Source organism: Chelmon rostratus, chromosome 19 (assembly GCF_017976325.1).
Source record: "Chelmon rostratus isolate fCheRos1 chromosome 19, fCheRos1.pri, whole genome shotgun sequence".
Taxonomy (NCBI): Eukaryota; Metazoa; Chordata; class Actinopteri; order Chaetodontiformes; family Chaetodontidae; genus Chelmon; species Chelmon rostratus.
In genome coordinates, this window is record NC_055676.1 from 10,860,819 (window position 1) to 10,883,422 (window position 22,604).

General features: G+C 42.6%; 2 protein-coding genes across 2 annotated transcripts; one reads left to right on the top strand and one right to left on the bottom strand.

The window, feature by feature from the left end:
* Window positions 1-231: 231 nt before the first annotated feature.
* On the top strand, window positions 232-5,012 carry nrarpa (NOTCH regulated ankyrin repeat protein a). The gene is made up of 2 exons (XM_041960125.1): window positions 232-685; window positions 901-5,012. Exon 2 carries the CDS (start codon window positions 1,400-1,402, stop codon window positions 1,736-1,738), a length of 339 nt encoding a protein of 112 aa, XP_041816059.1. The 5' UTR covers window positions 232-685; window positions 901-1,399; the 3' UTR covers window positions 1,739-5,012.
* Window positions 5,013-17,466: 12,454 nt separating this feature from the next.
* On the bottom strand, window positions 17,467-21,985 carry LOC121623177 (protein AMBP-like). The gene is made up of 10 exons (XM_041960373.1): window positions 21,852-21,985; window positions 21,167-21,309; window positions 20,312-20,388; window positions 20,070-20,186; window positions 19,837-19,938; window positions 19,520-19,575; window positions 18,840-18,924; window positions 18,488-18,655; window positions 17,771-17,944; window positions 17,467-17,605 (listed from the first exon to the last, which is right to left on the bottom strand). The coding sequence occupies exons 1-10, from the start codon at window positions 21,969-21,971 to the stop codon at window positions 17,580-17,582; spliced, it is 1,068 nt and encodes a 355-aa protein (XP_041816307.1). The 5' UTR covers window positions 21,972-21,985; the 3' UTR covers window positions 17,467-17,579.
* Window positions 21,986-22,604: the final 619 nt, after the last annotated feature.

Below are 22,604 nucleotides of genomic sequence, written 5' to 3' on the forward strand. Positions count from 1 at the left end.
TTTAACATTGTGCGTAAAATGATCTCATTGATATGGGAAATCCTTCGGTTTTTTTTTAATAGTGGGTGTATTTGTCTATAATAAAGTGGCTATTTGATTTTATTCCAGTAGACGTTTTTCTTTGTATGAATTAAATCATCTAATGCTCTTTAATCATCATTTACATCGCTGTCAAAGAGACGTGGAGAAGCTTGATGGACGTTTTGTTTCAAGTTCCTGTTGATGTTAATCCAGTGGATGATACTCTACAACGGGCCCGCTTTCTCAGCAGTTTACAGCTCTGGCAGCATCAAGCCCCTGGCTCTCAGTCCGCTTCCTGGGGTCGGCTGCAGGAGATCGGATGCAGAGCTCTCCGTAATATTGCTGCGGGCGGCGTGTTTAATATTTCTGCAGCAACATTTGGCTTCCCCCTCGGAAGACCACGCCCCCCCTCCCTGCAGATTCACAGGGTCCTGATCCCTCCCTCTCAGCGAGCCGGCAGCCTATAACCTCCCCGGGTTTCCGCCCATTCCTACACAGTTGATTCTTTGGGATGGCATTGTCATGCAAATAAAGGACGCGTAAAATATTCCCTCAGAGCGCTGCGCCGGGCAGAGACTCATACGGACCGCGCGGAGGACACAGACCGGGCCATACGGTGGATTTGTATCGCTTTCGTCGCTACGGACCCGTCCATCTGTCAAAGGTAAGTCACGAATCTGCAGCGGATTACATTTCCAGACATGTTAAGTGGCAAAAATCGAGCAGTGTGTCCATGCGTAAACGTGTGCGCACGGAGGTCTCCTCTCTGGCTTGGATGTGGCGGAATGTGGGGTCTCTCTGGCAGTCTGTTGATGAGGAATCGGGATTCATGTGGACTTCTCTTGTCCTTTTTTTTCCCTTTTTTGTTGTATTTCCCAGACACCCTGGCCACATGAGCGACGACGTATAGCCAGGACGCGTAGCCAGGAAACGGGTCGGACGGTTCAAGGAAAACCTGCGGAGGCTGCCCTGTGGAGATAGTGGTCATACTTTCAATTTCCCCAAGTGAAGTCGGAGGTGTCTCTCGTCTCCATCCACTGCTATTGGCTACCTGCTGCTGCTACAGAGAGGGAATTACATGTAGACACCCCTGGATCGCTTGAGAGCACCCTTTTTGATGTTTTAGGGATTTTAGGATCTCTCAAATATTAACATTTTTTGCACACCACGTGTGTTATTTCCTCTCTTGTCCTTTTTGGGATATATACAGTGCTCTTTTTCCTGTTTTAGTACTAAAGTGCCTTATTAACTGGTTATAATCCAGTGTAACTGTGGCATTGTCACCAGACCAGAGACGCTCAACAGGGAGAAGACGATTATTATCAGCTTTAGAGCCCAGGCAGGATTACTGGTTCCCCACCCCCAGCGAGCTGCAACCATGAGCCAGGCGGATGTGTCTACTTGCTCCGCGCCGCAGAGGGTTTTCCAGGAGGCGGTGAAGAAGGGCAACACCAAGGAGCTGCACTCGTTGCTGCAGAACATGACAAACTGCGAGTTCAACGTCAACTCCTTCGGACCAGAAGGACAGACGGCCCTCCACCAGTCTGTCATTGACGGCAACCTGGAGCTGGTAAAACTGCTGGTGAAGTTTGGTGCAGATATCCGACTGGCCAACAGGGAAGGGTGGAGCGCTTTACACATCGCCGCCTTCGGGGGCCACCAAGACATTGTGCTATACCTCATCACCAAGGCCAAGTACTCCTCTGGCGCCCGGTGATCTGTCTCTGCTGTCAGGTAAAATATGAAAATAAAAAAAAGCAAAACTGCAACAAGTGGAAAATAAAACTGCAACACACGGGAAAGCCAGGCTCTTGTGAACGCAAAAAAAATGCCATTATCTACATAGTTGTGCCAAATTATATAGAAAAGGAAATAAAAATAGGCCTGCACAATAATCTTCTCTCATTGTAAACCAAACGGGGCCCTCTGTGCACTCCCGGGTGAAGCACCGCATGCTTTATACACAGCGCTTCAACATGAATCTTTAACAAAAGAAACGCCGTTTCGTTGAGTTTGTTGGTACTAAAGCTTTCCTCTTGAATGTGTATACTAGATCTTGTCGTCCACTATAAAAGAAGCCAGTGTCTGTGTATCGCATGTGTGTGTTTGGACTCCACAGAGTGCAGATGGCCCAGTTTTCCTCTCTCTCGCCCATCCCCTGTACAGTTGAGTAGTTTCTTTGGGGGGGGTGGCAGCAGATTTGACCTGTTGCTCCTCATTGTTCACTTGTAAAACCCTTTTTAAGTTATTTGATATGAAACACGGCACTTGATGCTATATGGCTGCATGCTGGAATATCTGAAAGGGAAGACACGAACAAGAGAAGAAGGGTTGCCCTCTGTTGGCTACCAGAGGTCTATTTTCTTTAATTCATTGATTCTTTATTTTTATTTTATTTTTTTACTCAAAGAGCGGCATTATGGCTATCCAACACGCTTTCAGATGTGTAATCATTATGTAACAACAAGTGACTCCATCATTGTTGTGAAGTACTGTACACAATAGCTTTACTTTGTTTCTGTTTTTTTGAAAGAAAAGAAGAGACAGTAGGTGAATACGCTCTGCAGATCTTGCCATGATGGCGTCCAACTTTTCAAGCCAGTGCGACCACTTTGCCGGTGGCCGTTGTGTTATTAAAAAGAAAAACCCGCTGCTTTCGCTTTGTATCAAAAAAAGTCGCATTTGGAATTCACTTTATAATCTCCTTTCAGTATTTTATTAACATCCTAGTCATCACTGTGAAAGCAGGCTGTGTTTTTTATTTATGAAGGTACATGGAGAAGATGCATTTTTGAATATTTTGTGGTTCTTCTTCTTTAAAAAAAAATCTATAAGTGTAAGAATATCTAGGGTGACTCAAGCTGCTTCAGACTCGTAGTATAAACTGTCCCGTGTGGAGGTAGACCTGCCACTCCCACCCACAACCAGCACCCCAGAAACCCCTCTGTTATAGCTTGTTGACCCTCAGGAGGACTCCCACCCCCCTCCCCCTCCCATTAAAAGGACTTTGTTTGGTTGCCTTTTGCCAGCTACCTCGACTGTAAAGTATTCTCAAGTTGTTCCGTTCTCTCATGGCTCTGCCACGTCGTGTGGAGTCTGGGGAGATTCACAATTTGTCTGTGATCATCCGCATGCCAGTATGTTTTTGTTTTGTTTTGTTTTTTCCTGCTATGTAGCCTAACAGACATGATGGACTTCAGTACAGAAGATGCAATGATCCCCAATTCCTGCATCCTCAGTCGGGACAGTTTATTCTACACTACAACCAAACCAATTCTGACAAGCAAAGCATCGTTTTGCCTTTTCTGCAAGGGAGTCTGTCTGTCTCTCTCTCTCTCTCTCTCTCTCTCTCTCTCTCTCTCTCTCTCTCTCTCTCTCTCACACACACACACACACACACACACACACACACACACACACACACACACACTCATTGTTGCATGTTTTCCCTATAAGCCTCCTCTCTCTCTCTCTCTCTGTGTGTGTGTGTTTAGTAGCCTGTGTGGTCGTTTTTTTCTTTTTCCACATTTTTTCAGTCATACAAAACAGAAACAACAACAACAAAAAAGGAATTGTATCGCATGACTTATAAATGCAGGGAGTTTTATTGCACAAAAATGAGGAGCCTTGTGCGCCCCCAGTGTTCGTACGGGGTAACTGCAGGAGCCAAGGCTTTGGAATAGTTACTACTACTGAGCAGGACCCTATTACTGTTGGACGATGAAGATTTAAGAAAAACACATGACTGCTGCAGGATGTCACCGAAAAGGAAAACGAGAGAGAGAAAAAAGAATTTGGTTTCATAAACTTGCCTGCTGCATTTTGAACGTCATGGCACCCTAACATTTGTATCAATGCTGCTTGTATGTTTCTTTTTTATTTTATTTTTGTTAATGATGATGTTTGTTTTTTTTTTTTTTAAACCTACTGCTCAAATGGCCGACAGTTGTATAGAAGCTTCACAGCAGCACTGGCTCACCTCATGAGAAGCTTTGTGTGTGTGTGTGTGTGTGTGTGTGTTTTCTTTTTAAATTGAAGTGTGTGTGGTTGTGTGCCTCTCATGAGCCCCCTGGCCCCTGTGTTGCTGTGGTAAAACAGTCATCCAGACTGACAACATCCCATTTTATACCTGGAACAACCACAAGTATCTGAAGCGATAGATCCACTACATCAAGGCATAGATTGGTATCAGGCAACAAATGAAATATGCATCGCTTGTCTTAAACTTGATGATTTTTTTCTTCTTTTTTTTTCTTTGAATATTGCACTGATGACTGTCGTTGAAAGTTGGCCTTTGTGTGTCAACATTTAAATTTTTTTCTGAATAGAAAAAAAACAAACACAACAAAATACTATTGTATAAATATATGCTCCAGGTGATAATGTCCTAATGTGTGTGTTACTTTGTGGAAAAAACATGCTGTTTTTTTTAACAAAGATGCGTGTATCGCTGTGATTGGGTGTATGTATATATACATATGGATATATATATCAACGCTGATGATGATGATATCTTGGGGCACTTTCTTTTCTGAAGTGCTGTCTTCCTGTTTTTTTTGAAAGGGGAATAATACATTTGATGGTAAGATCATTGTAACATGATTAAAAATTGCACGGTTGTGTGGTTGTTTGGCTTACCAGGGTCATAACATTTATGACGTAAGGAGCCGGCCGCCGGAATGGTGTACATGAGTGAGATGATTTTTGTTTTTCTTTTGTTTGTTTGTTTGTTTTTAAGAGAAAAAGTGCTGACTTCTTTGGACCAAGTAGTGTTTCTGGTCTTGCTTCATTTCAAGCAAGAGGAAACAGCTGATTTTTCATGAGTGATGCAGATGTTCCATCATGTTTGTTTTTGTTTGTATTCTTTTACTTTTGAACGTTTGTAACACTGTGATGATGACGTGATGTCATGTGGAGATGAGTGCTGTATTATTTTTGTACGTTTGTGTACAAGCCAGTAAAGAAATCATTAAACTCAAATTCTCAGTGTATGCATATGTTTCTTCCTCATCTCCTGAGCAGGAGCTACACCTCCTCCTCCTCTCTCTCTCTTCTCCCTCCCCTGTCTTCCAACCCGGGCCCAACCCAGATCCCCATTCTCTCCTTTTGTCATTCATCTGGCCCCATCCTTTCACTGCCGGGATAAAAGAGCGTGGTGCATTGTGGGTAGGCTCAGTTTAAAGAAGGGTCCCCTCCCCTGTGTGTGTTGTGGGAGAGCCGGTTTTATGTTACCCCCACACACTCAAAAACTTTCCGACACACACTCCTCTCTTGTGCTCTCTGTCTAACGACTGAGGGCCAGTCTTTGCACTACAATTCATCTCTCTGCTAACAACCTGCTTCTGCCTCTCACTCGAGTCTTTCACTCATGCTCTGTACACTTTTCCTTAAATTATCTTTGTTCCTTTCTTTTTACTGACACCTCCCCATGAGCTGTGTGACTCTGCTTTTAAAAACGACTCCGCTGATCTGCTGGATGGGAACAAAACACGATCCTGCTTGTTAGTTTTCAATGACTATTTTTGTGATTTTCTTGTGAAATGTGTGCTCTGAAACCTCCTGGCCGCCTGTAATGATGCATGAAACGGCCCTGAACATGGTTGGTGGAACTGTTAACCACTCTCACCTCATTTGAGTCAAGCAACTGGAACATACATTCATTTGCAGCCAAGAACTGCTTAGGAAACACTGTGTTAATGTGTGCATTTTATACTGGCCAGCAAAAGCTGATGTGATTTGTCAGTTAAACCTTTACATTTTTCGTTTTCATCCATTTCCTGTGCTGCACTGTTCAGTTTTGGCTTTTTGCCCTTTGCTATCTTGCCTTCACAGTACTTATAGCACCGGTAAAACAAGCACAGCACGCAGGGGGTTACATTTTGTCCACTTGCATTGTGCTCATGAGTCTCAGCACCTGTTTATTTGAAAAGAGACCTTTGATTGAGTCATGTTCTCCCCATTTCATGGAAACGCTGAGTTGCATCTGATATTGCACGGCCATGGGAGGGTCGTGGGAAAAGCGACACAACAATACATCTTTCTACATGTCGGACCTGTTCGTGTTGTAACATTCACTGGGTGTCAACCTGCAGTTAAACTGCAAACGTTTGAGTAAAGAGGGTTACAAATGTGATGGAAGTAACAGTTGTGGTTTGAGAGTTTTCATTTCAGCATGACTCTAAATCAAAGTGAAAAAAGAGTAGTATCTTACATCTGGTCTTCACTGGCAAGGAGAAGTTTGTGCTATTGTTAGAGCAGCCGTTAAACTTACTTTCTGGGCTGCAGCTGAACCAACCGTGACCTCAGCTCAAATGTTCTGCACCGACCACACCAAGCGCATACATCTCGTGCACTTCTTTGTCAAACTCAACACCAGGAAAGTTAGCTCCTCTAAACACCCCCTCTGTGTTTTGATACAGTGGCAGGCCGAACGGGCTCACTGGCTTGCTGTTCGCTTGTCCTTTCCTCTCTCCCTCCCAGTCTCTCACTTCTGCAGGATGTTTTTGTTGAGCTGGGTTCCCTATTGTTCACACACTAAGTTGGCTGGCCTCCCAGGGTTGCTGCTGGCTGCTAGGCCCCCTAATAGGTTCTTCATGTGCCTTGGCTTTCCTCGCTCGTCTCGGTCTGGCCTGTGCGAGGAGCAGCCAGACAACACAAGGCATTTTGACAGTGGGAGAAAATCAGAGCTACAGTGAGAGAAAAGCAGAGCTGCATCAGAATCACCTTACTGACAAATTTAACAGGCCAAATTGTCAAATATAACTGGTTACACCCCTGCAAATTTGTATACACTGTCTGTGTTCTATCTCACTGATAAACTAAGTAAAATATTGCTGGTGGGCAGCAGCTGCAATCAAGTGCATCTGTGTGATAATCTTCCATCTCGATTCAAAAGGCCATTGTTCAGTGGCTCATAAAATATTCATATCCATGCTTACACCCCTCATTTGAGATTAACCGAACATCTTGTGATACATGTAAAATGTAATTTAATTGGTTTTGCAACACTGGATTCCTCTTTTCATAACGGCTCCTGTTCCACTTGCGTATAATGACAGGAGCTTTTGCCCGTGGGACCCTGTGCATGACTTCCTCACAATGCCTTGGTGTGGATTGAGTAATATTGTAACACAAACGGCTTGTTTGAATGAGATCTTTTTTACGTGTAGGATGAGAACACATATGAGGAACTTTTCGAGTTTCTGAGGGAACCTGTGGAGTGGTGACAGCCACATAAAGAGGAACTTAGAGAAGCATTTAACAGTCTAGAATTAGGCTATGCAATTGGATGTGATTTTGCTTCATGTTGCCTTCCACACCCATGATGCTGTTTAGATGACCTCTGGTTGCTAAGGTGAAACTAACTTACAGTATATTTTTCCTCCTGAGCGTAGGCACTTAGGGAAAAAAAAAGACTATATTTATCCTTGTGGCAAGATTTCCTTTTTGAATGTACCAGACACAGTGTTAGCTATTAGAGCTAGCGCGATTTCAGTGTTTTCCATGAGGACATCTCAGAAATGGTTAATAACTATAACCACGGCAGCTCAAAGCCACGTCATCTTGTTTGGATTTCCTCCAAATCATGACATGCCCTGAAAGATGCTACTGCGGATTAAAGTGTTAAAGCCTCGTCCACCCACACAGGTGTTTTCATTTACGTTACCTGATTAGTGAAGGTGCGTGCAAACTGCACTTGACTGACATTTGCCTCACTCTCCTCTTATTTTTTTTGCACCTATTAGAACAGGACAACTTACGTTCTTATCATTCTTATTGGTGCATGGAGTTTTGTTATGTCACTTGTATTCAATCATAGCTCCACCCAACTTTCACCTGAATAGACGTACTGAAAATACCTGCGTGGGTGTGCAGGGCTTTTAAATATGTTTAACATAATTAATGAACTATGGCACTGAAGGACAGCAGTCCTGGCTGTCCTGGGAATTTTCCACAACGTTCACACCTGCCTTCCTGAGGCCTTGTTCATAAACATGTTCTTAGATTCCTCATGTGCTTGACTCTTTAATAGAATGATAACAAAGAATTAGTTTTAGAAATCATAAGATATTTATGTTTTAATTTTGGTGTTTAGATCAATTTAATATTACATCCCTGATTCCAAAAATACATAACATGATATATACAGAACTGAAAACAGTACAAAGACAATATATTTCAGGTTTTATCTCATCTGCTTCATTAAATATACACTTACTCGGAGTTTGATGCAGCAGCATGTTTCAAACAAGTTGGTACAGAAGCAACAAAAGACTGGGAAAGTTGTGGAACGCTCCAAAATCACCTGCTTGGATCATTCCACAGGTAAACAGGTTGATTGGTAACAGGTGATAGTATCATGAATTGGTTAGAAAGGATGGAGGGAGGTTCACCAGTTTGTGAACACATGATTGTGTAAAGGATGTTACTGCGTGGGCTCAAGAACACTTTGCAAAACTGTTGCCAGTAAACACAGTTTGCTTGCAAATGATTGCAAACAAACCTGAAATTACAGACCTGTAATAAGTTTATTTTTAGAAACAGAAATCTGTAAATTGCCAAATGAATTTTCACAATATAGACAAATTGATTCATTGATTTTTTCTGGCCACTTTAGGGCTGCACGACAAGCTTTAAAGACACTTTAATTTTATCACCTCATAAAACGGATGTAGCAAACTTGTTACATTTGCACAGCCAGGACACAGCATTCATATGAAGCTGTACTTGTGTCTACACGATGAACGTAAATCCTTTTCGCTCTGCTTTGATCTCCACCAACTCCTGACGGAAGCATATGTCTCTTTAATGGCTGAATGTGCCACTGTGTTCCCCAGCTTGTCGTTAGCTTTGTCAGTGTGCCGTTTGGCTCTGGACGAGCAGCATACATACAGGTGCTGTAAAACCAAAACAATGAGGCAAAAGATGGTAAAAATGCTCCGTAGAGCTGAGGGGAACTCTGGACCAGGGTGATAATTCTCTATGGTTTCATCATCATCTAGCCACATGGTACACCTTAACAATCAAGACAGTAGCTGAAAGAAAACAATGTATTTATGTTCATGAGACAGAGCTTCCTGTCTTATTCGCTCAGTCCCTCTGTACACATCAGGACAGGTGTTTAATGTTAAGACACAGGAGCTTCTTTCTTGTCTATTTGGATTCTGTTTAGTTATTTTCTTGGCAGCACCTACTCTGTCTGGTGTCTATAAATGCATCCCTCTGTCTCATTTTACTAACTCATCAGCACATTTTCTGCGGATTCGTCCTGTGTGAGATCCTGCACCACGCCGGTCACATTTTTTTGGTCATTTCACAGAACTCGTCGTATCAGCCATGGTGACGGCCCGTGTGCTGTGAAATCAGCACAGAGTCAGTGATGCCGGCGCATGACAGTGAGCTTTAAATCCTGCTGACACAACACTTTCTCCCTGACAACAAAAACATGTCTGTCGCTAAACACCCCCAAGTGAACACCCCCTCCCCAAAGTCTGCCTGTGAGTAAGAAGGGGAGTAAAAGAAATAAAGTGAGAAAGAGAGAGAGAGGGAGAGAGAGAGACAGGTGGTCGGGCCGGTCTTTCCTTGCCCTTCGCTCCTTTTTGAACTTTTCTTTCATTCTTCCAGTTCATTCTGTGCTTCTTTCCATAGCGCCAGTGACAAGGCGCTCCATTCACTGCCTCATTCTTCCACCCGTCCCTCCTCCCTCCATCTCCCTCACACACCCGACCCCATCCCCTCCCTCCTGGCTCCTTTGTCTAGCTTGCGGGGGCCAGCTTTAGCTGCTATTCACCAGCCAGACGGACCGCCATTGACTAGACCCCCCTCTATCCTCCCCCCTATCATCCCTCCCTCCGACAAACACCCTCACACACACAAATGCACACAGCAACCTGGCCATTCCCAACCCTACGCCCTGTATCAGGCAGCTGCTATGCTAATGGGGAGGAAGGGATGGATGGAGGGGAGGGAGGGAGGGAGGGATGAGGAGGAGAGACAGAGCAGCCAGCCTATAGTAAAGGGACAGAGGGAGGGAGAGTGACCCCGCTCCTCCATCTCCATAGCCATGCCAGAGCAGCAGCAGACCTCCTGTTACACAAAGGGAGTCCCCCGGCCCTCCTCCTCCTCCTTCTCACCCCTCTCCCCCTCCTTCCACCCCTCTGTTCCCCTCTTTCTCATTCAAATCCATTTTATACCCCAGTGGTAAAGGGAGCTGTAAGTGCAGTATGTAAAGTAACCTTACTCCTGCCCTGCGGGCGTAACCATTCAGGGCTCAATACACAGAGAACAGCCTCTGTGTGTGTGTGTGTGTGTGTGTCCTTTCCCTTGCTTTGTTTAGGACTGCAGCCCATACCTCCACACACACATACAAGTGGCACCTGTCCGTGAGTCGAGTTGCATCTCCCTTCGTAGCCAAATAGTGTGAGGCACATTAGAGACACACACACACACACACACACACACACACACACACACACACACACACACACACACAAGTCTGTGTCTGGTTTTGAGTAATTTATATTGAAGCACAGTCAATTAGCAATTTATTAGGTACACCTAGCCAAAAATAACTCTACCCTGCAATAAATGCTAACTTCAGTGAAAGTTGAGATGTTCAATAAAACTGTTTCAGAGGTGTTGGTCCAATTTTACAGACATTTTGGAGGCTGTAGTTTGAATTGCTGCTCATTCTCCTGAGAGGTGTTTCTGATATTTTTACCATCCCATGTATATCAATGGCAACAGGCTTGAACATTAGAATTCAATTGACTGATTCATCACCTAAACAAATCTGCAATGCTTGTCCCTGGGTGGACTTCACTATTGTAAAAAAGAGGCAGTAAGAATAAAAACACAAAGCTGGTACAAAACACAGCAACGAAATAAAATGAGCATAAATGCACCTGATAACCTGATAAAAGCTTTAAAACAGTCATTATCTGAAGAGTTATCTGCACGAAAGTAACCTGCTTCTGTTTTTATATTGCGGTTACCAATGAGGCTCAAATTGGTTGTAAATATTTCTCATTCATGTTCCCTATATTTTTCATATATCTTTTTTTTTATTTGGATTTTATTTTTTATTTTCTTCTGCATGAAAACCAATTTAGAATTGACTGGATTTGATCAAAAGTCATGTTTAATACGTCACTTTAGAAGTAGTCAGACTGAACATAATTCAATGCCCGTGGCTTTGTGTTGGCATATTTGTGTCAGCATCTTTTTCTGGTAGCATGTGCATCCCTTTTGGTGTTTTTTTTTTTTTTTTTTTTTTTTTTGTTGGGGGGGGGGGTTGGCAGGAAGGCATTTCTCTGTCCCTCCTGTTCTGTTATTTACCCCTGTGCAGTGTGACCCTGTGCCCCGTCAGGGAGGCACGTCCCATTTGACATCTGCCTGTTTGCAGGGGGGGTGGAGGGGGGATACAAGGGGTGGGGTGCCCATATGGAGCTTCAGCAAAGCCCCCCCAACCCCCATCCAATCCAGCCTTTCCCTGTCCCTGACTAACACACACACACACACACACACACACAAGTCCAACATCACATCTCCTGCCCTTTGTTCCTGTGTGTGTGTGTGTGTGTGTGTGTGTGTGTGTGTGTGTGTGTGACTGTGAGCGTGTGTTAGATGCCATGCCATTCCAACACACAGACCTGCTGCTAGCTGGGTGGGGAGAAGGAGGAGGGCTGTGTTGTTATGTATTTCGAGATAGATAGATAGATAGATAGATAGATAGATAGATAGATAGATAGATAGATGGGCCAACGTGTCATGAACTGGCCCAGCTGGACTCTACGGTGAGTGTGCTGGTTGTGTGTTTGAGGCCATTTTTGACCCAAATGCTGGGCGTCTGTGTTAGATCCCTTCTCTTCATATCTATCTACACATGTCATTTGGACAGATATATCAACCCCTCCACCCACCCATACCTAAATCCTGCTGTCCTTATGTGTTGCATGATAGGGTGTAACAATTACCCTGTATGGATTATCCTCCTACACAATGATTCAGTGTGCCGGACGCACAATGAGCAGGCTGGCCGCAGGGCTGGATCTAGGCTAACGAGCTCGGCGGAGTTTAAATGGCCCAGCGTAACTCTGACGAGAACTGTGGGTAATACTGCACTCTGTGACAGCACTTTCTCTGTCAAGGCCTGTTGCCTTTGTCTGACAGCCTGTTTAGGATAATACCACTTGTTAAAGGGCTTACAGTGAATTAGGTTGTTAATACATATTGTGACACAGCTGTTGCAGCTATTTTTTTTATTACAGTAAAGAAATTGAGGCTTAGGTGGCTTTGGAAATTAATCTCTGTATGCACTGGCTAACTTGTTTATTTCTAGCTGTGGGTTTTTTGAAAGAATGCAGGAGGGTGAGAAAGCGCGCATCCCATCCTATATTGAGGGTCAGTTGCAGGTGAACAACAAATTGAGTAGAAAGTATGCTCTGACTGGAATAGCTAAACTAAAACAGGCAACTAGGTTCATCAGCTGAAGGCCAGACATGACAAAGGGTAAAGAACATACGGGCACAAAAGTGATTACATCTACAATAAGACATTCAAGTCCCTAAATTGATATGAAGAAAGCTTTTGAAAGACTCACCAAAGCCCTGCAAAAGGCTGGACCATCAGCACTGATCAGCCCATCCATATGCAGCATAAGCAGCTGTGTGGACATACAGCTGTGTAATTTTATAAGACATCACTTCTATAAGTGAACCTTCAGGCTCAGCTGTTGTGATGAAATCTTGAGCCATGAAACTGACACTTGACACAGTTTTAGACTGTCAAGAGTCAGCCTGACTGTGTTATTTTTATTTTTTTCATGATATATATTTATAGATGTATATGTGTGTGCGTGTGTGTGTGTGTGTGCGCACGCATGTGTGTAAACATGTGTGTCAGGGAGTAATTACGGAGAATAAAGGCCTAGTTGTACAGAGTGAAACTGTGGGTTTTGAAGTGAGATGGAAGATGCTTTTCTGTTTGGCTGAGCAGACTCAATGGTCTTATTCAGCCAGCCCCCTTACTGCCCATTGTTCTCCCACCACCAGCCCTCCACAACCACACAGGCACACACGCACATACACACACACACACACACACACTCACACAGCGGCTCTAGGGACTCAGTGGAATTGGAGCCGAGGCCTGAGAGATGGAGCGGGCTCCTGCTGAATCTGAGAGCCGCTGGGGGGTGAAGTGAAATATGTGTAATTTTTTGTTAAACATTATTAGGTGCAAAAACTCAAATGCCCAGAATGATTAATATGTTGCAGTGGAACAAAGTTTTAAAGTGCTGCTCTTCAACCTTGTGTGCACCAACTTTAAGTCCTGGAGCAGAACCCTGAATACAAAAAAGTTTGGATGTTGTGTAAATCATAAATAAAACAGGATTGAATGTAGTAAATCCCTTTTGGAATCAACTCAATTGAAATGGACTGTGGAACATTTTGCAAAACTGTTTTCCCGTAAACACAGTTTGTTTGCAAATGATTACATTCTGTTTTTATTTACGTTAAAAAAACAGCATGCAAACATTTTCTGGAATTGCGATTGTACAAAGCATGAATCCAGAGCAGTTGCAGAAACCAGCAGGTTGGTGCTCGGTTTGTTTGAAAACGATAACTGTCTGATGTTGTGATACATGACTGTTGAGATAGATTTGATCTGAGAGTAGCAACATCACAGTAAAGAAATGCTAAATTACAAGTTAAAGTCCTATTTTCAAACTATTGAGTAAAAGTATAAAAGTAGTAGCATCAAAATCAAAAATATCAAAAGTAAAAGTACTCATTTTGCAGAACGAGTTACATGCACATAAATAATTGAATTATCTCTACTGAGGCATTCATGTGTATAAGCAACATATAAATGGAGCTAAATTTGAACAATTTTATATAAAATGCATCACATTCATTAGATACTCATATTGTTAAATATGAGCAGCTTAAACATTTATTTTGGCACATCCTGATGTCCAGTTTTTCACAGTTTTCTCAGGTCAAGATGACACATGTCCTCACATCATCTCATGCCCTAAGTTAGACCCCCTCGTCCAGCAGTTAACCAGCTCCACACGACAGAAGAACCCCTCACACAATAGTGTGTGTACGAGCACACGGTGGTCACACAATTGTCTGGTTAGGGGAATGAGCGACTGACACTCGCCGGGGGTTAATGATCGTCGGCCATTGGTTTGGAGCCCATTAGGCCATTGATCTGGCTGCGTCTTTTAAGCCACCTGGGGAAAGGAATGTGCTGGGTCACCCATTGTGTCTGTCTGTCTGCAAGTGTCACCGAGTGGTCATATGCCCTCTCTCTGTGTGTGTGTGTCAAAGAGAGGCCAATCAAAGGAGAATGACCCAGAGTTTCACACACTGCAGCGACACTGGAGGGCTGAATATTCTTAAGGTCAGCTGGTCAAGGGTCATTTGCTCTGGACTGACTTGAGCACAGCAAGACGCACAGAGGAATCGCATTCACGCATTCAGGAGCTCACACTGACTGCATGCATGAACGCAAACGTAAACGCATTCTGATACCCAACATGACACACGGTCAAACGCCGCTGCATGGCGCCTGCAGAAATGCCAGGGAGGTAGATGAACGATAACGCAGAGCTCAGCACCTTCAGCAACTACGTGAGGCGCATACATACACACCACACACACAAAGGGAAGAAAGCAGCTTCATTCACAGCTATATAGCTGTGATAACTATATAGCTTAGCATTTGATGCACGCACTTTAAATAATGCTAGCATGGAATTCAACTAATGCTTTTAAACTACATTATGAAGCTAACATATCAAAAACTATTGGTCGTCTATTAGGGCTAGTAAAACAATGAGTAGCAACTCATAAACCCTTTAGTAAGCGTTCCTTATTGATATTTGTTTTCCATTCTTCTGTTGTGAGACAATCAGATGGATATTCCATCAACATTTTATATGAATCTCTTGTCCCTCATAAAGTGATTTATGAGAGAGCTGCTGGCCACCACAGTACTGGCAGGCAAAGACATTACTTTGAAGGTCCTTTTTTAAAGCAAATATTTATTTTTATTTTACTTTACCAGTTTTCAACACAAACTTTTCTAACCTTACTTCTACTTGAGGAATGTTTAGGTATTGAAGAGCTTTCCTTCTACATGTGAATGCCTTTGCAAATTTCTTCTGGACTCTGTCTTTCTGGAGAAAACATCTGTTAGATCTCAGAGTGTCTGAAAACACTCAGATGACACAGCTGGGATTTAGGGGAGGGGATTCGCAGGGTCTTTAAATGGCGGGGGCTGCCAGTTGGTGGGCCGTGCAATCAGAGTTGAACTTGAAGAAGGAAAGAAAATGATGTCCGACACAAGATGAGAGAGTAATGTATGTGTGCGTGTGTGTGTGTGTGTGTGTGTGTGTGTGTGTGTGTGGACGGGGGTCCGCTGTCGGCAGGACAATAGACAGTGGCAGCGGCAGCAGCAGCTGACCAGAGAATCCCTTCTCCTTTTGTCATCCTGCACAATGACGTCTCCACCACACACACTCTGTCTCTCCCTTTCCCTCCATCCTCACCCCGCTGCTCCTCCTCCCTCCTCCTTCTCTTCCTCATTGGCCATTAAGGGACTTCTGCATCTTCTCTTTCTCTCTCTCCCACTTTCACTTTGTTTTAGTGTTGGTGGAGGACTTTTTTTCTGACATCTTTTGCTAAAGTAAAAGCACTAATACAACAAATAAATCTGGACATGGACATCTGAGATGTGACAAATGACTTCAGCCAGAAATTGTTTTTTGTAAGGGGTCACAAGTTGTCTTAATCTTTGACGATTCATTTTACTCTCATTCTAAGCTTATCAAATGGTTTGTCAGTAAAATCTGTAGTAAAATGTACTTTTATCTCCTGCCTGCTTTGCACATGTACTTTCATTTTTCGCCACTGGTCACTTGTGCTTGGTCAAACATATTTTCCCAGAGAGAAAAAAGTCTCTGAGAAGGAGTTGTTCCAGCAAAAGGACTGCTGAAGGTCTGGCTGAGGGTGGATCATGCTTGCTACAGGATGGTGGACAATCTGGAGGCCTTCAGCTTCGTGTGGACAGTATTGACAGCACTGTGCACAGTGGGGGAGGATGGAAGTCCGGTTTTATCCTTCTCATTGTTGCCTTTCTTAAACCTCCTTCTAATGCGATAAATGAATTCAAGTTCTGTGTTTTATTAAACCGTTTTGAGGGAGCAGGCTTGCATAGCACTACACATTGTGGGATTAACTGAGTCTTGTGTGTGGAGGGAATTATTCTGTCAAAAATGTGGTCAGCTCAGTCGGTCTGCACAAAGGTACCATAACGTTTTCTGCATGACCACTTGGCTCGCTTCCTCTCTCCCTTCATGGGAACTTGTTTCCAGTTTTCCTCCTCTCTTTCTCCTCTCCTGGAAAGCAAACTGAAGTGTGTCAATAAGGTTTCTCAGCGAGTGTGCTTCTGGTTATCTGAGTGTGTGTGTGTGTGTGTGTGTGTTTGTTTGGTAGCTCTCCTCCAGCCAGCACCAGGTGATATGGCCTGGTACGGAAGGTCACTGCTGTGATGTCACTTCCCCTTCCTCTCCGGATATTCCCAGCATTCTATATTGCCAGCAGCCGGGAACTCTGGGAACTCAGTGCAGGAAGCCTGGCTCCTTCACAAGATAGAGCGAGAGCAAGACAGAGAGAGAAAGAAAGAGAGAGAGAGAAAGAAAGAGAGAGAGAGAAAGAGAGAGCAGCGGTGGTGAGGGTTTAGGTGGTTTTGCAGCATTGAACGCCTCATTTGTTGCAAAGAAATGCAAACGTAAGAGAGACTGAAAGTAGACAAGTTGATGACACAGGAATGAAGGCGGATCTGTTGCGTGCTGTTTGTGTCTTTTACTGTATAAAATGTGTGTGTGCGTGTATCTGACTGAGATAGTGTGAAATGCATGTGAATCATCTGAAAATAGAGCAATGTCGCCCCCTCCTGGTTGCACTCAGTCAGCAAAATCCCACATAATCCTTGTGTGAAAACAATACCACAGACATTGAATATTTTCATGTTTTCTCTAACGGTGTATTTAGGTGTTCTTGAAAAAAAGCCAATTTGTTACAGATTTATCTACATGAACATCAATATTTATATTTATATTATATATTTAGAGTATATCGTTTTGCTATCTATATGCATATTTAAGGTATTTATACGTATGTTTTGGCTATGTGTCTTTATATTGAGGCCATTTACTATATTTATCACTTGCTAACCACAAATTGAGAGCAATAACGCTCTTATCACGGCAATCCTTGATTTGAGGTGCTGGAGCAGTAAATAATTCTACGTCAGAGTATTATGGGCTAAACTGTTAAACATAATTTAGGGTTACCTGAGAAAATGGTTTTCTGATTAAATGAAATGAGAAGTAATAATAATAATAAATAGCACCAGACAAGCAGAGTAATGTCTTGTTTTATTGGTATTCTATTGTGACACCACTTCACATGTTTTATGAGTGCTTAGACAAATGTTGCCTCTCTGAAAAATTAGTTCAGATGAGCAATTTTTACTCATCTCACTCAGTTTGCCTTCAGGAGCTCTGCACCTGTAAAAGAGCAAAAGTACATTAAATACTTTTATTATGTGTGTGTGGAGATTTGGTGCATCTTTTAATATTGTATTTGCATGAAGACAAACAACTGTGCAGCCCTTTTTCAAGTGTCTCTATTGTGCATTTCTGCATTTCTTTATATCTCCTTTATCGTCTCACCATCTTTCACCACCCCACAGTACTCCTCACACTCGGCCTTGCTGTAGAACTTGTTGCCGTTGGTCTGGCAGAAGCCCGCTTTGTAGGGCAAACACAGACCGATGAGGGAGTCAAAAGCCCAGATAGGTGGATGGCCTGTGCAGGGTTGGGCTGCCATGGGCAGACGACACACAGCTGGGGAGACAGTACAGAGGAGAGTTAATATTTTGTTATCCTCTTTCTTGTTTTGTTTGTGATTTCTCACATCTGAGCATCATAACAGGCAACATTACTTCATTATGGCCTGCAGGGGGGAAACACAATCTCCCTCTTTAGGCTTGGCAGGTGATTGGAAAGGTTTGCCCTATGGCCTGTCTGCCAGAAAGCCTGTCTGTCAGAAAGCCTGTCTGCCAGAAAGCCTGTCTGTCAGAAAGCCTTTAGGAAATCAGGTGATGTAGCATAAAGAGCAAAAAAGGTTTGTGCCGGTAGGAGGTCAGAGTGGATGGATGAGCGAAACCTTCACCCAGGAGACCACCGTTCATGCCATTTCTGGCAGAAAGCCCTGAAGGCAAACTTCTTCTATGTGGCATATTCTCATTGTGAACAGTCAACAGTATTTGTTTCCCAAACACAACCCCAGCAATTAGCTGTACATGGCCATTCTAAATTTGGAAGAAAAAAAATTAATGCTGCAGTTATTCTATTGCAGATATTGTGTTTTAATATCTCACTCCTCACCCTCAGTGCGACATCTCTGTAGACACTCTCTCTCGCTTTCAAAGTTATTCTGGTTGCCCAAGCACCCTCCATACTTGAAGAGTTCGCAGCTCATTGAGGAGGAGTTGTAGAAGTAACGCTGGTGTATCCCGAAACATGGTCCTGTATCTGGTGCTGCTCCACAGGCCTCTATGAGGGAGAGTGAGGGAGAGAGATAGCACCAGGAAGGATCGACACCCATTAGCTGCAGCATCAGAGTCAGGATCACTTATCTTCTATTCGACATAACACATTCATTTTCATTCATTTCATTTTCATTTTCATGTACAATAATATCTAAGCTGCTATTCAGCTGATTAAGATGATCGCTCACCAGTTCCATTGAAAAGAGGTCCATCATCACCAGAACCCTCCATGTCTGCAGCAGCCAATGAGGGCACCACATTCCTCCTTCTCCTCTGCGTCACAGCGACACACGGATGCCGTCATATATACAAAGTCCCCTGAATCCCAAATACTCCAAATACTCCCCTTAAATCTACCCTTACCCTTGTTTCAAAACCCCTTCAGAGAGAAAAAAACCTCAAAAATACATTTTTGCGTAGTTGTATAGTTCATCTTGCAAAGCAACAACATCAAATACACTGTTCACATTAATCCATCAAGACAATGACTGGTTCATTCTGATGCCAATACATCTGAAGCTACTTGAGGAAAATCCATGTTTTTATTTTGCTTCAACGTAATACTTCAACACATTTACAGCTTTGTACCATTTCATTATTTTTCTTTTGTACTGAGAGCACAGCAGAGGTCTCTGGAGATGGTTTTGAGGCATCTCTATTTTATTGCTAGCAACACTCCAGCTATGGATGGAAATGATTCATAAGCTTTTTTTTTTAATTGAAACAGAGTGAACTTAAATCCCTTTAAAGGTGAATAAAAGGAGATTCTAAATGTATGTTCCAAATTTGTTTCTATTATGTTTTAATGGAGACGTTAACATATGTTATAAGACAATTTAGTCTAGATTAATGAATGTGTTTTGAGTACCTGAGGCTCAGCCTGGGCTTCCGTCTCTTCCGCCTGATCTCCAGGAACACAGTCACCTGCACAGAGATTCAATGAAGACACGTCATTTAGACAGCCACTCACTTTATAGCAGTGTGACAGTGTACTCTTTGAATGTCTTCAGTTGTCTTACTGTAGTTTTATAGTGTTTTTGTTCTTGTAGGACAATAAAGATCTGAAGTGTTTCATGATGAGTCATACTAACATATCTCTCCATGTACCTTCATTCAAATATTATCTGAATGTTCCACATAGAGATGACTTGTGTGTGTGTGTGAGTGTGTGTGTGTGTGTTATACCTTTGTCCTGCTTAGTAATAATAGTGTCGTCGCTCATTCCCTGTTCTCTGACCAGTGTCTTGAAGTCCTCCAGCACCGTGGCTCTCACAGTCCGAGATCGACCTAAAGAAGACGGAGTTATTCAGATGAAGCAGATTCTAATACTTGAATGAAATAAATGAAATTGAATACCTAAGATGTTAAAAAGAAGATCATGAAATGCTGCAGTGCATCTATGGAGAGCGCCCACTTACTGTAAAGCTTAAGTGAGGTGCTCTTGTTCCCTGATGGCTTCTGTTTGCTCATTATCACTATCGCATACTCATTGTAGTTGGTGTGAACCACGTAGGCATCCACGTCTGACCTCCACCCTGTTGACAGCACAAGGAGAGGTATAGTAGAGAGCTGTATCACTACAAGATCACACCAACCTGTTCTCACTCCCAACTCTTCAGAATGTATTGATTGTACAGAGGAGACAGAGAGAGAGACGTACTGGTAACGTGGTAGAGGAATCGTCCTGGTGTGGAGGTCACCTCATAGTCTACAGACATCTCCTTACATTTTCCATGTCTGCAAATGCACAAAAAGGAACTTATATAACAAACTATGCATGACACTTTGTATCTGTGTTTGTATCTTCATATTTAATGGAGCTGGCAGAATATATCAGATAGCTAGAAAACACTGTCAGTTTTGAGTTTTAAGTAAACACTCCAAGCAAAAGGCCTGCTTTCAAAATTTATTTCAATGAAAGTGTTTATATATCATAATTATTGATGTATTAATGTGCGCATCACTAATGCTGCAGCTGTTAAAGCTGAGGCTAACTGCAGCCACTATATAAACTGTCAGGTACCTTAATCTTTAATGATCATCATAATTTCTTCGTTGATTATATTTTGTATTAAAAATCTGAATATGCAAAGTGTCTAGTAAATAGCTGTCAAAAAATATTATGTAGAAAAAGTACAAAATTCCCCCCGAAATGTAGTGGAGTAGAAAAATAAACTAGCAGAAGAATGGGAATACTCAGGTAAAATGTAGTCAAGTATTTGAGTAAAGCTTTCCATGACTGGATGTTACACTTTGGACATTGCACTGAAATGTTGTCAGACCAAAGTGCAGTCAGGATTAGCTAATGTATCTTCATCATGTTTTACATAATACATACATTTGACTCTTCATGTTAGTTTTTCCTGATATCTCACAGGATGACACTGTTTAGAGAGTAATTTGTTCAATATGTTGTTTTATTTTAAAGTAACTGATGAGGAAAGATTTCTAACCTCCAAAAACATGCATTTTGACACATTTTGTGTGTGTGTGAATGATGGTTGCACTTACAAACCTGAGTACAGTCCGGGTTGCCTTGAGTTTGCCTGCAGTGGTGCTGCTCTGCAGTACCAGTTTACCAATGGCTGCATCTCTCTTTTGATTTTGCAGATGGGGACATGTGCTTGCCATGGCAACGTCATACCAGGTTCCCAGGAACTGTTAGAAAGAGGTACCATAATATACTTATATTTTACTAACACAATGCACATAAAATCTATAATTTTATGTTTATATTAAAACATGAAAAAGTTCATCCCACTTTATTTCAAAACACATTGACTATCTCTGTAGTTTCTGATAGATATCAAGTCCTCTAAAGAGAGCTCACTAGAATAGATCTCACAATAAAAATTTTGCCATTAGAGCCACAGGACACAAAATCTCACTTTATGCAGACGATATAATACTTACTTATGTGTATTTAATGTACACATACATGACTTTTGTCAGGCTGTTGTCTCGTTACCAAACTGCTTTCTCATTTTCAATATTTAATGCGTAAAGATTTGGTTTTATCTCCTATTCAAGATATGTATTTTCAGGTCATTCACATATGCAAATTTCCACTGCCTGCGTGATGAAACATTTCAATCTAGTGAGGGAAAGAAACGAGAATCTTTTTATACTGAATGTATGACATAATATTATGCATAAAAGGGGGAAAATAACATGCAAGACTACAGAACTCAGTTGCTCACCTGGGCCTGATCGAAGTTCTCCTGCGTGTTGTAGAGAGGTTCTGAGAGTACAGGCAGCCCCTGGAGGGTCCAGCTCCACCCCAGGACCAGCAGGGAAACAAGAATCACCGAGTTCTGCATCCTGTCGGCCCGTCTGTCTGCTCGTTTCTGAAGTCTGGAACTGGATCCCAAAAAGGGGCCACCTCGTTGCCTAACAGTTTCTTACACTCCCTCTCAAAGGGGGACAGGGCATCGACCTGTGCATTGTGTGCAGTACATGCACTCACTCCCTCAGCAAAGTAAAAAACAAACAAGCAAAAGAGCAAAGTTCTGCCTCTCTGCGCTCTGACTTGCGTGGCAGCTGACCACTTAAACATTGGACTCCAGCCGATCAATGCATCATGACCTGCGAGACAAATAAGTAACAGCTACATGGTGTTTTATCCTGTATTGTGCATTATGTGACATACATGTACAGAAAGCTTACAGAAAGGCATTTTGCTTTTAAATGAGACTGTGCGTTTATCAAGACTTCCCATGCATAGTCGCCGAGGCCTCAGCTATAGCTTTCAGTCTATTCTGAATTAGAGGTACCACAGCATGGTTTCCTCTATGATTATCTTAAACTTACATAATCAGTGACAATATATTATTTGCAGTCATAATGTTAACATCAACCAATAGATCAGCTCATAAATTCTGCTCCAAACAATTCATTTAATTATAAGGGGAAGATGAGTTGGTGTCTGATAAAGCACTAATTATAGAAAGCTA